The sequence below is a fragment of the Chinchilla lanigera genome, unplaced genomic scaffold (assembly GCF_000276665.1).
Source record: "Chinchilla lanigera isolate Chin_1 unplaced genomic scaffold, ChiLan1.0 scaffold00012, whole genome shotgun sequence".
NCBI lineage: Eukaryota > Metazoa > Chordata > Mammalia > Rodentia > Chinchillidae > Chinchilla > Chinchilla lanigera.
The window spans coordinates 22,089,172-22,106,734 of NW_004955413.1; the positions used below are offsets into that span (position 1 = coordinate 22,089,172).

A 17,563-nucleotide genomic window follows, 5' to 3' on the forward strand; every position below is an offset into this window, starting at 1 on the left:
CCTCAAAACAAAATGGACATGAGCGGGAGCGCGGAAACAGGCAGTTCCTGATCTCTGCCAGCACAGCCCGTGTGTGGGTCCTGTGCACGCTGCGAGACACCGGCAGGTACAGAATCAGGAGGCCCATGATCCCCTCATACCACGGTTCACAGCTGAATGCCGTGAGAACCAGGTAGCACCCCCATCTACTTCCTGGGAATAGAGCAGCCTCCCAGAAGGCTGCCCCATTGCAACACAGGAGACTGTCTCAAGGGACCCACAAACCTGCTAACAGCGGGGTTGGAGAGGGGCACCCCTGCGCATGCCCAGTGACACGTGAAGCCTCAGAGCAGGCAGCCCATGAGACTGCTGAAGCCACGATTCGCGTCTGGGTTCCAGGGTTTGTGTCTGGGCAGGAGTGCGGAAACAGGCGGTCTGTGATCACTGCCAGCACAGCCCACCTCTGGCTCCTGTGCTTGCAGTGAAAGGCCTGCAGACACAGATTAGGCAGTCCATGTCTGGAATCTACCTTCACCCTGAACTCCCTGGAGTCACAGGACCGAGTGGTCTGTGATCACGCCACCAGTGTAGACCATTTCTGGTTCATAATCATGCCCTGAGCTGATAGGGGACACTGGATCAGACTGTGACCTGATGACATTGTGATTGGTGTCTGAGATCTGGGAGAACTAGGTAAACTTCACCATCTGCTGGAAGAACAAAGACTAAGCAGCACACCCCAGTGGTCACTGACGGGCAAGTTTAACCACCAGGAAAATTAGGGAGGTTAGCGACCTTTGCTGAACTGACAGGGAGGAAAGGGACTGAGTGCTTTACCACTAACATCAAACATGACAAGACAAAGCACCCAAAAGCAATCTCAGAACTCCACCCCTCTCAGAACAAGTCCAGGAGACATTGACATATGAGAACTTGGTAAACACGCCTGAAATTGCTGAAATGATTGCAATGGAAGTGAAGAAACAACTCCATCACACCATAGAAGAGATCAGATCAGAAATAATCTCTCTGGCAAAAAATGAAATGGCAATAATAATGAAAGAACTGCTCAGCACATCTAAAGAAGAAACATATAAAAAACAGATGAACATAGGCAGTGGACAGAAATGTTAAATGAAAAATACAGAAATGAATAAGAACACATGAAGTAGATTAAAAGAGATATCCAGGAAATCAAAGCTTCCACTGAAAGCTGCCAAAACTGCTTGAATGAAGCCAAAGATAGAATTTCAGATTTTGAAGACAACATGGCAGCTAACGATCGTGAAAGAAAGCATTTCTTAAAATCAACAAGGAACAAGGAAAAATCAACTCAACAGCTGCAAGACGAGGCAAAGATGAATAGTGTATGACTGATAGGAGTCAATGGAACAGCAGGAGGCAACACAAACGACATAAAAAGAATATTTACAGAAATAATAGCAGAAAATTTCCCAAGCATGGAAGCAGAACCTGACATACAATAAATGAGGCATATAGAACTCCAACTGGTCATAACCAAAATTAAACTACACCCAAAAGTGTAATAGTCAAGATCCCAGATCTCCAGGAAAAGAACAGAATATTAAAAGCTGCTAGACAAAAGAAACAGATTATCTATAAAAGAAAGCCCATCAGAATCACGGCAGACTTCTCAACACAAACCATCCAATCGAGAAGAGGTTGGAGCGAAGTATTAGAGCTCCTGAGAAGAAACAGCTACCAACCAAGACTGATGTACCCTGCCAAACTTTCCTTCAAATTCAACAGAGAAATAAAGTATTTCCACGACAAGGAACAACTGAAGAACTTCATAAGTGCCAAACCACCATTGCAACAGGTACTAAAAGATATTCTAGACAGAGAAAAACATGACCGCGATTTCAAGAACAACAATACAAAGGAACCATCAAGAAGAGAAAGCAATTAAACAGGTAGAAAAACTAGGAAACCAACAGCAAGTAAATAACATGACAATGATAAGTCAACACATTACTGGTTATAACCATAAATGTAAATGGCCTCAATTCACCAGTCAAAAGAAACAGACTGGCAGAGTGGATTAAGAAACAAAATCCAATGATATGCTGTCTACAGGAAACACATTTTACTCAAAAGGAAAGCCACAGACTGAGAGTCAAAGGATGGAAAACAATCTTCCATGCAACAGGAACCCAGAAAAAAGCAGGTGTAGCTATTATGTTTGCAGACAATGTAAACTTCAAACCGACATCGAAAGAGATAAAGAAGGTCACTACATAATTGTTAGGGGAAAACTGCAAGAGGATGAGATATCATAAACATGTATGCACCAAATATTGGAGCACCAAACTATATAAGACAAATCTTAACAGACATGAAAACTCATATAATTAATGACACTATTGTAATAGGGGACCTCAACACCCCTTTGAAACAAAGAGATAGGTCAACTGGACAAAGAATCAGCAAGGAAATAACAGATCTGAACCAAAGCTGCGAACAAATGGATTTAGTAGATGTATACAGAGTGTTGCACCCCACCACATCAGAATACACATTTTTCTCAGCTGCATATGGGACTTTCTCTAAAACAGACGACATTCTAGCCCATAGAGCATACCTACTCAAAAGCAAAAGAATTAAAATTACCCCATACATATTATCTAACCACAGTGCAATGAAATTGGAAATTAACAACAAAAGAACTCCAAAAACTCCACAAACACTTGGGAAATTAAATAACAACCTCCTGAACAACTAATGGGTCAGAGAAGAAATTAAAGAAGAAATTTAAAAGTACCTACAAACAAATGAAAATGTAGATACAACTTACCAGAATCTGTGGGATGCAATGAAAGAAGTCATCAGAGGGAAATTTATAGCAGTGAACTTACAACTCTACTACATTCTGGGAAGGCAAAGGCAGGCTGATAGTAAAACGATCAGTTTTTGCCAGCAGTTGGGGAGGGAAAGATGAACAAACAAAATATGAAATGTTTAGGGCAGTGAAACTACTGTATATGATGATAAATGGTGATAAATGTTTTTATACATTTTTCCAAGTTCACAGAATGTATAACACCAAGAATGAACCCTAATATGAAGTACAAATTCTGGGTGATGTTGAACGAATACAGGTTTATCAATTTTAACACTGTACCACTGGAGTATGGAATATTTATAGTGGGGGAAGTTAGGCATGTATAGGAGCAGGAACATGTCCCTAACTTTTCAGTTTCGATGTGAGCCTAAAACTGCCCTAATTTACATGAAATACATAAGATTGTTTAAAGTAATAATTATATTGTTAGATTTCTATTATTTACAGGTACACACAATAGCACAACAGAGTGTGGACAATGGAAATATATGGGAGCAAAGCTGTTGTAGTGTACTTGAATAAACCCATCCATAGGTTGTGGTAAGTCAAAGACATGCAATCCTTTGACCAGGGATTAAGAAATATAGTGGTACCTTAGCACTTGTCATTAATTGGTCCTGGGAGGTGCAACCAGTATCAAAAATGAGTTCCAAACAAATTATTTTGGCTGTAAAGGGTAGTAAGTCATGATGCAATGAAATGGACATCAACAAATTCTACCTTGCACATTGTGTAACAAATGATGAGTGCTGGGACATTTACATGTCTAAATCTGTCAAGTACCAAATTTGGTGAGTTTCAAAGCACTAAAACAATAAATCAAATAAGCTATTTATCAGGAACCAGTAAAGATGAACACAGAAACAACAAAAAACCAGGAGACACAGTAAAATGGCAGACATAAATCTACCCGTATTAATAATTGTACTAAAATGTAAATAGGCTTCAAGATCTAATAAAAAGATAGAAAAAATTTTAAACAAAAGACACTAGACTCAAAGAGGGTGAAACAAAATGGAAGTTATGTCAGGTACACAGCAACTAAAACAGGGCTGAAAGGGCTGAAGTGGTTATACAACTATCAGACAAAACAGACAAGAAATATTCACAGAGACAAACAGGGACACTTCACATTGATAAAAGGGCCAACTGTAAAAAATGTTTTCTAGGATAGACTAACTACTAAATCATAAACAAGTCTCAATCAATTTTAAATCATACAAAGTATGTTCTCAAACCACAAAGAAATTATCAATAAACGAAAGAAATTTGGGGAATTTCCAACATTTGAAATTAACACATCATAGCCAGGGATAGAGGCACACAACTGTAATCCCAGCATTCTGGGCGGCTGAGACAGGAGATTGCCCATTTGAGCCCAGCCTGGCCAAGTTAGCAGCAACTTAATGAGATTCTGTCTAAAAAAAAAATAAAAGTAACATGTTTCTATTAATGGGTGGGGGGAAAGACCACCACAAGGAACTTTTAAAAATATCTTGAAAGTGAAAACACATATATCACCTTTTAAGAGAAACTGCTAAAGAGAAACTTAAAGCTTTAAACACAGAAAGAAAACTTAAAATCAACCACCTCAGCTTCCTACGCAAGAAGTCAGAAAAATACACTCAATCACACTCCAAGCAAGCAGAAGGCAGCAGAGTAAAGATAAGAGTGGAACTCAACAAATTATGAAACAAGACAATAAAATTAATGAAAGCAAAAGCTGATTTTCTGGAAAGATCTGAAAACTTAACAAACCTTAGCTGAACTGACCAAGAAAAAAAGAAGACATAAATTATTAAAATCAAGAGTAAAACATGGAATGTTACTGTAGACCCTTATTGATAACTTTACACAAACAAAATTGTAAATTTTGATGAAACAGAAAGTTACAAATTACCAAAACTGATGAGAACAGAAACAAAAAAATAGTAAAGGGCTGGGCATGGTGGTGCACATCTGTAATGCCAGCATTCGGGAGACCGAAGCAGGAAGATTACTGCAAGTTCCAGGCTAGCCTGGGCTACATAGTGAGTTCAAGGTCAGCCTGGACTACATAGCAAGACCCTGTCTCCAAAAAAAAAAAAAAAGTAGAAAGACCACTGACTAAAGTAGAAATAGATTTTAATCATTAATATACTTTGAAAAAGATATTATCTAGTTTGTGTTTTTCATTCCTTTGGTTGAAATATCTACTCCTGTGAGTCTCTGAGCTGATGATCATTTGAAAGTTATTTGGCAATGCAGCCAACAGATCAACTTGTAAATTCATGATTCTAGAACAAATGCTATAGAAAGGCTCAACTGTTAACCTGTCATTATTGGACTGTTCAAAATGTCTATTACAGTCTATTATTTATGAAGTATAAAAATCGTATGCCTAAATATAACTAATCAACATTCAAAAACTGAGACATTTTCAAGGAAAAGAGATATTTTTTGGTGGTCCAATATCTAATAAAAAAAATAGCCTGGCCTGGTGGTGCACACCTACAATCCCAGTATTCTGGAAAGTTGAGAAAGGGGGACTTTAAGTTTGAGGTCAACCTGGGCAATTCAGCAACTTAGCAAGAACCCATCTCATTTAGAAAGAGCTAGGGATGTAGTTCAGTGAAAGGCCCTGAATCTCTCATACTTGCTCCCTCAGGTATTTGTAGGTTTAATCTTTATGCAACAGAAGCTTGCACAATAAGGCTAAATCTTTATTTGAAGGTAAATCTTATTAAGCTGCTTAAAGTCTGAATAAAGCTCTCCTTCTGGTAATCTGATCCTAGAAAGAAAAAAGTAAAATATAAAAACTAGAGATAGCCTATTTGATAACAATATATTATTTTTACCTTAGAAAGAAATCCCACAGACAATACAATTTTCTGAGTGTTGATATGCATGTAATACATACTTATGGCTAATTTGTGACATTTCTTTTTACTTTAGCAAGTAAATAGAAAGGGGTGAGGTCAGAGATGGGCTGGGGCAAGGGATTAGAAAACCCCACACAGAGCTCGAGTCTTATTGTACTTGTGTTAGAATACTATCAGAATTAAGTAGGAAAACAGTACAATTTGGATTAAAAGGTAAAAATCATCCTGGCTGCCATGTGGAGACTGGCTATGTTAGGCAGCAGTAACATGAAAGGTTAAGTGATGGGGTTTTAACTACACTGGTGACGATGATAAACACCCTGCCTCAATCAAACTCTTAAAATATCCTAACAGCCTCTTGAGGTAGGCAGTATTATTTTCTTTTTTTAACAGCAGGTACTACTACCTTCAAGTATCTTCTCAAGTCAGAATTACATTAAATAACTGGCTGTACTGGGACTCAAGCCCTACCTATCTGGCAAAAGAACACGGCTCTTTCATCTATAGTAGTAAGATGAACAGAAGAGGATGAAGTAGTAAAAAGTTATGGGGTTAGAGTTGCCGTGACTTGTTAATGCGTCAGAGGTACAGACAAATAGAAGAATGACTCCTAGGTTTGTTTGAGCAAGTAAGTGAATTTGGTAGTCTAATTACATAAAGGCAAAATATGAAGTAGGGAATGGGGCCCCAGGACACAAAACTCAGCACACTGCAGCATTTAAAAGTTGAACCGAGGAGAAAAAAGCAAACCACCCAATGTTGAGGACGAAATATGAGAGAGCACAAAACTCAAGACACTACGTATTTCAAGGAGGAGGATGCAACATGGAAAATGCTGTTCAGAGACTCTGTAGGTGAGAACAGGAATGTGACTATGGGATTTTGCACGGCAGACACACCCGGTGAAGCGGAAAAGAGCAGCATCCCCTGCATTTACTTTACCACCGTACTTACCTTGCTACTGTCTGCCTCATTTCTAGACCAACAACAGTTCCTGTGCAGTAACTGAGTTTTACTTCAAACTCCCTATCTTCTACCACCATGCTTGCAGTAGAACTGAAATTACACACAGGCTAAAGAATGGAATGGAAATGCTAAATTAGCTCACGGAATGTTCTGGTCCTGAGACTGAGGTGACAATTTCAGTGACTGACATGCACTCCTCTACATTCCACCTCCTAACTCACATACCGGGAGAGATCCGTTCTGTGTGCTGGGTGAGTTGCTGGTCTGCTCCCCATGGGCTTGCGTACTTCCATAGAGTGTCAGGTTATGCTCACTGGTCTGGCCGGCATAGTCCTGAGTGTGTGGCACTCCATATTCTGTAGGAATTCCGTTCTGTGGAGGTGGTGGGAATGGGATGGTAGTAAAAGGCTGAACCATTGCTTCAGGAGTTGTTGTTGGCTCCTGGCTACCCTAGAATAAATGGGGGATAAGAAGGGAGAACTGCTTTATTTAAATCATTAATTGCCACATAATTAAGGGAAAAATCTCTTAAGTGAACTAAATACCTGATGAAAAAACAAAATCAACAACCAAATAAAACCTTCTCAACTTCTATTCCAAATGTGTAAAATGTAACTTGAAAAAAAGAAGATGTAATTATAACAGTTAAACTATAAAACTTCTAAAAACAAACATAGGAAAATCTTCTCTCAAATAGCAGTGAATTCTTAGGATATAAAAAAACCAGAATCATTAAAAAAAATCAATACACTGAACTACTTAGAATTTAAAAACATCTGCTTTTTGAAAGGCAGAAGAATAAAGGACAAGACAAAGACTGGGAAACAACATTCACAATATATAAATCTTACAAAGGACACATATCCAGAATTCATAAAACACTGTTATAGATCATAATAAAAAAAATTTTTTAAAAAATGGGCTAACGTTTTCCCAGAAGAATTAAAGACATCATACCACAGCGATACATGTGCACCCATGTTTATAGCAGCACAATTTGTTATAGCTAAATCCTGGAAACAACCCAGATGCCCATCCACTGAGGAATGAATAAAAAAGATGTGGTATTTTTATACAATGGAGTATTACTTAGCTATTAAAACAGATAATCTCAAGGCTTTTGTAGGTAAATAGATGCAACTAGAGACCATACTCATAAGTGAAATAAATCGGACCCAGGTGGGTAAACATCATGTTGTCTTCTTGGTGTAGGAACCTGAAAGCCTAGGTAAAACTCAAAACGTACAAAAGATGATAGGAAAGGGAAAGAAATTGCTCAAAGGAAGAACAACTGGGATGAGGGAAAGAAGAAAAAAGGAAGAAGAAAGGCAAAATATAAATATATATATGAATAGCTGTGACAACTGTATTGCCAATGTCTGATGGTGTCCTGAACAGTTAATGATTACAATTTTTTATGTTCTGATGGATTGTGCATGCTTGTGTCTGGTGGTCTGAGCAACTGATTTGAAGGTAACAATATGCAATGGAATTACAATGGTGAACTCCTACCAGTTTGTCTAGTGAAACTCTGTATTATCTCTACTGTTTTATCAAAGAATTATTTTCTTATTCCCTATAATGGTTTGAAGCCGGGCGTGGTGGCACACGCCTATAACCCCAGCACTCAGGAGGCTGAGGCAGGAGGATCCTTGGGAGTTCTAGGCCAGCCTAGGTTACAAAGTGAGCTAAACGCCAGCCTCAACTGCATAGCAAGACCCTGCCTCAATAAATAAATACATACATACAAACAAACAAAAACAAAAACCCTATACTGTTTTGAGCAATCTTTCATTGTTACGTCAGGTAATCTGAGCAATGTAGTTGAGGACAGTGATATGTAATATAACAACCACTGTTGATTCATATTATTTTGTCTTAAGAATCTGCATCACTTTGAATGTTCTTGCTTTGATTTGTTTGTTTGTGATACTGGTATGCTGCTACTGTTCTATTTCTTTGTTTCTCATTTACTGCTCTCTTTAAAAAAAAAGAAAAAAAGAAAAACATGGGCTAACAGCTGGGAATAATGGCGCATGCTTGTAATCCCAGTATTTGAGAAGCGGAGGCAGAAGATTGCTCTAAGTTTTGAGGCTAGTCTGGACTACAGTTGTTCATTCAAGGCCAGCCTGAACTACATAGCAAGACTCTGTCTCAAAGGCAGGGTTAGGGGGTGGCTAACAACTTTTGACAGTTACTTTCTACAAGAAGATATAAAAATGGGCAGAAAATACATGAATAGGTGAAACTCAACAGTAATCACCAGGGACATGAAACTAAAACCAAAGTGAGATTTCATTTTACAACAACTAGAATATCTAAAATATAAAACTGAAGTCACCAAATGTTGAAAGACACACAGAAGAACTTTCATACTTTACTTGTGGCCATGTAAAATATATTTTCTAACTTCCAGAAATGTTTTCCAGTTTTACTTTTTTAAGTTAAAACATTGTGTTTACCTAAAAGAAATGAAACCATGTCTCCACTAACATCTGTATAAGAATGTTCATGGAAGCATCATTCATAATAGCCTCTATTGAAAAGAACTATGTATCAACAGGAGAATGGGTAAACAAATTGTGGTCTATTAATAAAATGGAATGCTCCTCAGAACTTAATCTTGTGCTGAATGAAGACGTTAGCTAGAACATAACACATATGATATAATTCCACTCATAAGTATCAGAACAGGAATAACTAAACTATAGAACAGAAATGAGAATAAACTTGCTTCTGTTTTGGAGTGGAAAAACACTGACTGAATTTTGGTATACTGAAACACTCTACAATGATGGAATTGTTATATTATCCTATTATGGTGATGGTCACACAGATTTATCAAACTGTTTAAAACTTATTAAAATATTTGATAAATGTTATTGAGTATACCAAAGAAAAATGAAAAATAAGATAATAAACAGCCACAATAAACATAATAAACTATTTCATGTTAATGTCACTGTTAACAGCCTAATGACCCACCCATCACCATTATTTTGCATATAATACAAATGAAATAAAAATAAAAATTATATATCAATTATCCTTATAAATATGATTATATACTTAGAAAATCCAGATCAGTAAACTATAAATCAGCAGACCTCGTAATAAAAAACTTACAAACTTTATTATAACTATTTTTAAATTAGCAATAACCAGTTATTCAAAAAGTGACTGTTAATACTATAATATAAAACATACAGTATACAATATAAAACCTAAATAAAAATTGTATTTTAAACAAGGATTTAACATAAAAATGTTAACATCCCAAAATAAAATACAAATGTAAGTTCCCAATGATGTCTAGTGCAAGTGTATTAAATGTTTTTTATAGGGAAACTACCAAGAAAGTCTGAAAAAAAGGAAAATTTGGGAAAGGAGACATGCTTTGTCATATATTAAAACTTGTCATAGGCTGGGCGGCATAGCACATGCCTATAATCCTAGCACTTCGGAGGGTGAGGCAGGAGGATTGCCGTGAGTTTGAAGCCAGCCTGGGCTACTAGCAAGTTCAAGAACAGCCTAGTGAGACCCTTGTTTCAAAAACAAAAAAAGTCATAAACTACTATAATTAAACAGTAAGCATATACAAAGAGATCAACAGAACAGAGTTCTAAAACAGATTCAAGTTTATATGGAAACACTTTGTGGTATTTACAAAAGTTGGGTTACCCACCACCAAAAAAATAATACCAGCTCATCTGTCATTACCAGAAAAATTCAAAAGGACTAAAATCTAATATAAGAACTAAAACTGTAAAATCTAAGAAAAATTAGGGTTAGGGTACAGGGGATTTTCAAGACAGGACACTTTAAAACCAGACAGCACGCAACCAAAATGATGGCTTTGTCTATGTTGGTTAGGAACTAAAGACGAAAGAAAGAAAAAGAAACTGAGGAAGTAAGGGGAGAAACGAATTTTAAAATCAAAAGATAAATCAACTGTGATAAAATATTAGCAACAGGTAAGAGAGACAGTGGATTACTACCAGATGGTATAAACTGACAAGACAAACATACACACTCAACAATTCGGAGAAGAGAAAATACAAATGGCTAATAAAAACGCTCAACCTCAGGGTAGTCATGGAAATACACAGACCATCAAAATAACACCAAGCTTTCAGTTATCACATGAACAAAGAAGTTTTACATCATTTTATTGAAGTATAACTGTCATGCAATGAACTGCACCTATTTACAGTATACAATTTGGTTAAGTTTCGACCCATAGGCCTGTATTCTCACGAAATCATCATCACATTTAAGATATTCAAAACATCCAAAAGTTTCCTCATGCCCCTAATACGCATGTACTTACTTTTTAAATAAAACCTACTATATATATTGTTTTAATATTAAAAAGAATGACAAGAAAAACAAAACTTAAAAATCTGGTCCAGGGCCAGGAAGATAGCTCAGCAGCACAGCACCTGCCTGGCAAGTGTGAGGTTGTGAGTTTGATTCCTGGTACAAAAAAAAAAAAAAAAAAAAAAGAAAAAATCTGGTCCAGAAGAAATAAAGAGGAAAAATACAATCAATAAGGGAAAGTCAACATGCCAAAGCTGTGAATTACTGTTCTACTCTCAAAAACACATTTGTGACATGCCTGGAAATAAAAATCCCTAACTGTTGTCCATTCAAAGGTTATACAGCTTCACTCATGTTTACAGCAGCACAATTTGTAATAATAGCTAGATCCTGGAAACAACCCAAATGTCCATCAACTGTAGAATGGACAAAAAAGATGTGATCTTTTTATACAATGGAGTACTATTCAGCCATAAAGAAGGATAAACTGGAAACTTTTATAGGTAAATGGATGCAACTCAAGACCATACTCATTAGTAAAACAAAACCAGACACAAATGTGCAAACATCATATTGTCTCCCTAGTGTGAGAAGCTGAAAGAGTAAATAAGATCCAAAATGTACAACAGATATTGTAAAACAGGAAGAAATTGTTCAAAAGGAAAGAGAAACTGGGGTGAGAGAAAGGACAAAAGAAGGAAGGGAAAAGCAAAATATATACACATATATATGTACAGAGATACATATATGTATATGAGATAGTTAAGTTATCTTAACTATTTTAACTATTAGTAGTTATACTATTAATTTCTCTGAGTTTATTGAAAAGAAAGGTTTGTACTAATATTGTTTAGACAATTAAATGCCTATATCTTGTACTGAGTAATTTAAAGATAATATGCAATGTATTAACTGTTGTTACCCTATTATCTTGTTTTGAATTTTTTTTCTCTTTGAAATAAAAGATACTGCTTCAAAATTCAGCTGTTTCAGTGTTCAACAATCACTTCTACTTATTACTACGAATTGGTTTATATTAAAAAAAATTTCCTTTTAGTTCTTACAAATTATGCTGTAAAAATATTAAGCTTTTTACCCATAAAATGTCTCAGGGAAAGAGTCTGTCTCCTATCACCACATAACTTCTTTTCATTATATCTATGTCAGCATACTATAAATGATTCCTCTTTAGCTATCCTAGCAATCCTAAGAAGGAAATAAAATAGTTCTTTTCCTTGTCCTCTATATTGTTAGGCTTTCTCTCTGTACCTATCTAGCTATATAAAATAAACTGGTTCAGTGGCCCTCACCAGTTCACTAGCCTAAAGACAAATAGGAAAGAGAAAAAAATTCACGTTCTGGTGGGATGGTAATGAGCAGAGTAAGGGCACCAAAGGTCACTGCAGATCTGCTCACTGTCTCCAGGCACGCAGATCTACAGCAGGGTCTACTGAGTAACTGGTAAAGGCTAAAGGACACAGCTTTCAAGGATTAACACACCAAGGCGAATTGTCTGTGGCTTTGACACTGCTCCTCACATACTCCTGGCTTTGCCTCCAGCCTTTATTCTCCATCCTGGCTCTGCTGGGAGTAAGACTCTGGCACACAAGCACACAGTATGAATTCTCCCACAGGGGAAGTCTTGACAGAGCTGGCTCATTCAACTGAATAAACACATCAATTAGCAGTGGCAGAAAGAGAAAGGTAAAAACATTTTCTATGATTTACTTGTAGCCTAGGCACTGTGCATTTTGCAGAAATACAAGCCACTGAGACTCTGTCTTCTGAGAACTAATGAAATGTTAGCCTCTACTAGGATGTTAAGAATACCTTTTTTTTATAGAAACATTTAAAATTTTGTTGAAAATATAGTGGCAATTATGTTTATAATATGAAGAAAATAAGTTTGGGATAGGAGTAATTTCATATTTTATCTCATTTACTCTGCAGTGCCTGGATATTTTCCCCAAGATATATTACTATTACTAAAAACATTAAGTGATTTCAGATTTCTAATCCAGGCATGGTGGTGTATGCCTGTAATCCCAGCACTCGAGAGATTGAGGCAGGAGGTTCATTGTGAGTTCAAGACCAGCCTGGGCTACAAAGTGAGCTCAAGGCCAGCCTGAACTGCATAGCAAGATCCTGTCTCAAAAAAAGACAAAAACAAAACAAAACAGATTTCTATTAAATTTCCAGGCCATGTTCCAAAGTTCTAAGTTTAGGGGAGAAATACAATAGCCTCCAAACAACCTATGAAACAACAGTTCATGTGATTATTTCTTGGCATAAATTTACCTCCATGTTTACATGAAAATGTTTTGTTTTTAACACAGTAGGTGAAGCAACTAAAGTATATCTCACCTGAGAAAATGAATCATCAACTTTTTTAGTCCTTACCTTGTGCCACTACTGTGTATAATACATTTAAATTCAAAGCCTAATTCTAAACATATCCAGATGTGTATCTTACCTGCCCTATTAGATTAAAAGATTCATGATGATGGGTGGGGACTGTCTTGTACAATGTAGAATCCTGCACAGTGCCTAATAATAACACATTAAACATCTATTAAATACATGAAGACAGAAAAGTCATGTGTGTACACTTCAGCAGATTGCTTTGTTTAGCTAGAGAGCCTATCAAGAGATAATAAATGAGACAAATGTTGCCCTTTCCTGGGTTGGTACAAGATCAAAGAAGAATGTGGGGGTAGGAAGGCAGAGTTCCATTAAGAAAAAAATCCACACTTAAGTGTTCATGCTTTAAGCACATGATTTTCTTAAATCTTACAAACAGAATTTAAGAATTCTGAGCTGCTGTGAGTAAAAAACAGACTTAACTATTAATTTCTGAGTTAAGAAAGAGGTCTTTTTCCTTTAAATCACAGGTAGTAATAGAGGCAATCCACATCATATGTGGTCTTCTGGTATATAATCTGAAAAACATACTAAATGTCTTAATTTTGAATTCGAAGACAAATTAAGCATGACTAATTTGAAAATTCAAAATGCTTTGAAGTCTGAAATTGTATGAGTACCAACATGATACTCAAAGTTTTGGCTATGGAACATTTCTAATTCCAGATTTTCAGGTTAGTGATGTGCAACTGGTAAGTAAAGTCTTTGCAAATATTCAAAAACTCCAATAAACTCTAAATAGGAAACACATCTGATCTTAAGCATTTGGGGTAACAGGGGCTGGGGATTTAGCTGGGGATTTAGCTCAGCGGCAAAAGCGCCTGCCTGGCAAGCGCAAGGTTGTGAGTTCGGTTCCCGGTTCAGGAGAAAAACCAAAAAAAAAAAAAAAAAAAGCATTTGGGGTAACAAATACTCTGTATACTATTACCATAATTAGTTCCCATCAAAGAGTAAAAATATAATAACCCAAGGACTGAGTCTCAACACTTTTATCAGTCTACTCCCTCACCCACAGCAACCTCTGACCTTCAACAGGTGAAGTCACCTATGGGTGACTTCCAAATATATTTTAGGTACGGCTGCATCCTTTCTCCCAAACTCACATGGGAAGCACAGTAAAACAGAAGAAAACAGCATAAATCTGATAGATTCCAATTTACATCTTGAACATACCTCTTACTAGAAAAGAATTATTTGATAGAATTATTTAATCAAACATTTATTTCTTCATTTGCAAAAAGGAGTATTTACTTTATAAGGTTGTTGTAAGTGTTAAATGAAAGAGAAAGTAGCCAGGCGTGGTGGTGCACGCCTGTCATCCCAGCACTGAGGAGGCTGAGGCAGGTGCTGTGCCACTGAGCTAAATCCCCAGCCCCCTCGCAGTGTGAATACACACAAAGTGCTGCAGGGTGTCGTGGCGCATGTCTACAATCACAGCACTTGGGAGGCTGAGGTAGGAGAGTTGCTATGAGTTTGGGGCCAGCTTGAACTACATGGCAAGACCCTGCCTCAAAACAACAACAACAGGCAGGCAAGCAGACAGACACGGAAAGGGGGTAACAGTTCTGGTAAAAGTAACCCATTTGCTCATTTATAATGAGTATAAATTAAAACCCGGACATAGAAGGCAACTTGTGGGTAAATTTGACATTTAGAGGAAAAAAATCTGTATGTGAACTCTCCAGTTTCTAGGTCCAGGTAGAATTCTATCTACATGGTTGTTTGGAAATTCGTGTATGGCTGTGATGGCAAAAGGAAAAGTGCTCACAAAAACCAGATTATTATATAATAATGATTACAGGGGGAAAAAACCCCTACCATAGAGATACTAAATTTAAGTGAAGTGTTACCTAATTCTAAGTTAGGAGTTCAAGGACAATCTATTTCTGCTGCAGATTCAATAATACGATAGATTACAGACCCTATATAGTAAAGGAACCATTTCTATAATACCCAGTGTCCCACACCCACAAACTTATTTTTTAACTTTGTTCCTGGACAGCAGAAATGACTGTGTTTTATTATACTTAACCACCGCTCAGAGAAAATGTTTAAAAATGCAAATCTCAAGATCCTTTCCCCTCCGATTAGCATTCCATGAGTTGGAGTGGGACCCCGATACTTGTTAGTATAGGTGGTATGGATACCACACTCAGAATACTGTTTTAGAGGTTGTGGCTGGCAAAGAGGAAGAGGATGATGGAGGCAGGTATAAACCTAAGTTTCCTGAAAGTAATGGATTACTCCCTTGTGTGGAAGCTACAAGATGGCAATAAACACTATTTTTTTCCAAAAAATGCAAATCTTCTGAAATATAGGCCTAAAAAGAAATTATTCTTTTAGAGTAGGAATAAGAATCATGACTCCAAGTATGAGTGTGTTGACTGCCATCTGATGGGAAGATGCTGTGTGGGAAGGGAAAAGTAAACAAATAACACATAAAATAAAAACTAAACAGGCAATAATACCTTACTTCCATGCCTTATTTCCATGCTTATAGTAACAATAAATGACAGAAGTTTTTATATAAGGGCAGGATATAGGCTTGGTGGGTACAAAATATTGCAAATCTGTCTTCAAAATACATGCACACAAGCCCTCTCCTGAATTACTCAGAAAACAGCTACACCAAACTGACTCTTGAGACTGAGTTCTGCAGTCTCTCACAGCAATGAACAGGCAAATAAACATTTCAGGACAGTCATTCAAACCAAGTCTGTTAGGTTAAAAGTAACAAATCCTGTAATAATCTAATGTCTTTAACCTTTTAAAAGCTCTTTCTTCCATTTCTACTTAAAGCAATACTTAGAACCCTGAGTCTTTCACCAGCAACAAGAGAATGCCAGAGCTGCTCTGGTTAAACTCCCTAAGTTCCTTGGGAATGGAAGCCCCTTACACACAATTGATAGTTAGCCATCTTGTTCAATGTTACTGGGACTTATGTATCCACAGATGATGCCTCTTCCCAAACTTTTCATTATAATGTACTCTATATTTTGTCTTCATCGATAATTAAGTTTATAGTGTTTGTATGTTAAAGCAGGACATTTTTTAAAAGTTGTAAGTTAGGTTTACAATACAGTTTAGAGAAAAAAATCTGTACTTGAAGTCTACAATTTCTAGTTTCAGGTGGAATTACATCTACCTGGTTGTTTGGAATGTAGTGTATGGTTGGCTGTGAGCCAGGGATTTTACAGTGCCTTCAGAATTTTGAAATATTTAATTATACTATATGGATTTTATTTGGGGTATTCCATTATACTCCACTTCTTTAAAATGGGGAAACTGATTATATATAGTCCCTTCTTAAAACGAAACTGTATTTTTTCAACAATCCCAGTTAAATGGTGACTTTTATGTTCTCTGTTTCACAAAATGTCCTAAATCAATCAGGGATCGAACACAGAATCCTGACCTTTCTCACTAAAAGAAGGGATGATGGTGGATACGTAGTAGTTCCTGTTTAGAGAATGCTTGCTAAACTGAATACCTGCTTCTGAAGTTTAAAATCTGTTAAAAAAAAAAAAGTACTTGTCTGCCAACAGCTGTATCAGCTCCTCAGAAAGTTATCATAATATAAATAATCATCCAAAACAAATCATTAGAAGTCTATTAAAATATATATAAAATTGAAAGGATATTTTTCAGAGTTCTTGTTACGTACTGTGGCAAAAGAAAAGAGTCTCTATACTTAACAATGCTCATCCAGGTCATGCCAACAATCTCTATTTTAAATAATTCTCCTTAATCTCAAACTAACTTTCCAAGCAGCTGCCAGAAACCTTCCAAAGTAAAACTTAAAGCTAATATTGTTAGTTAATGCTCTTCTTAAAACCCGCAAATTCAAGTTCAAACACCTTTGTACAAAGGCTTGCCTAGATATATTCCACCTAGTCAGCTTCAATTCTTGCCACCTGATGTTCACTGAGCACTGTCACATGTTAGACACTCCATTTTCTGCTTGGAAACCATCACGAATAATAAAACAAATTTTTATTAAGTTTACTTTCTAGTAGAAAGAGAAAATCATCAACAGACAAGCAAAACACTGCACAGATAGTATGCTATGGAGAAAAATAATGAAAGACTAGGGAGCATCAAGGCTGGAGGGCTAGAGGATTTCTATTTTCTATAGGTAATTGGATAGGTAACA

General features: G+C 36.6%; 1 protein-coding gene across 11 annotated transcripts in view; it reads right to left on the reverse strand.

Annotated features, from left to right (window-relative positions):
- The window catches only part of Rbfox2 (RNA binding protein, fox-1 homolog (C. elegans) 2), a gene marked incomplete in the record, with an annotated part of 254,383 nt that overhangs the window by 55,124 nt on the left and 181,696 nt on the right, over positions 1 to 17,563 (reverse strand). For all 11 annotated transcript variants that reach the window (XM_013511502.1, XM_005379139.2, XM_005379131.2 and 8 more), the window contains 1 exon segment: positions 6,895 to 7,119. In XM_013511502.1, the coding sequence (XP_013366956.1) occupies positions 6,895 to 7,119 (225 nt within the window).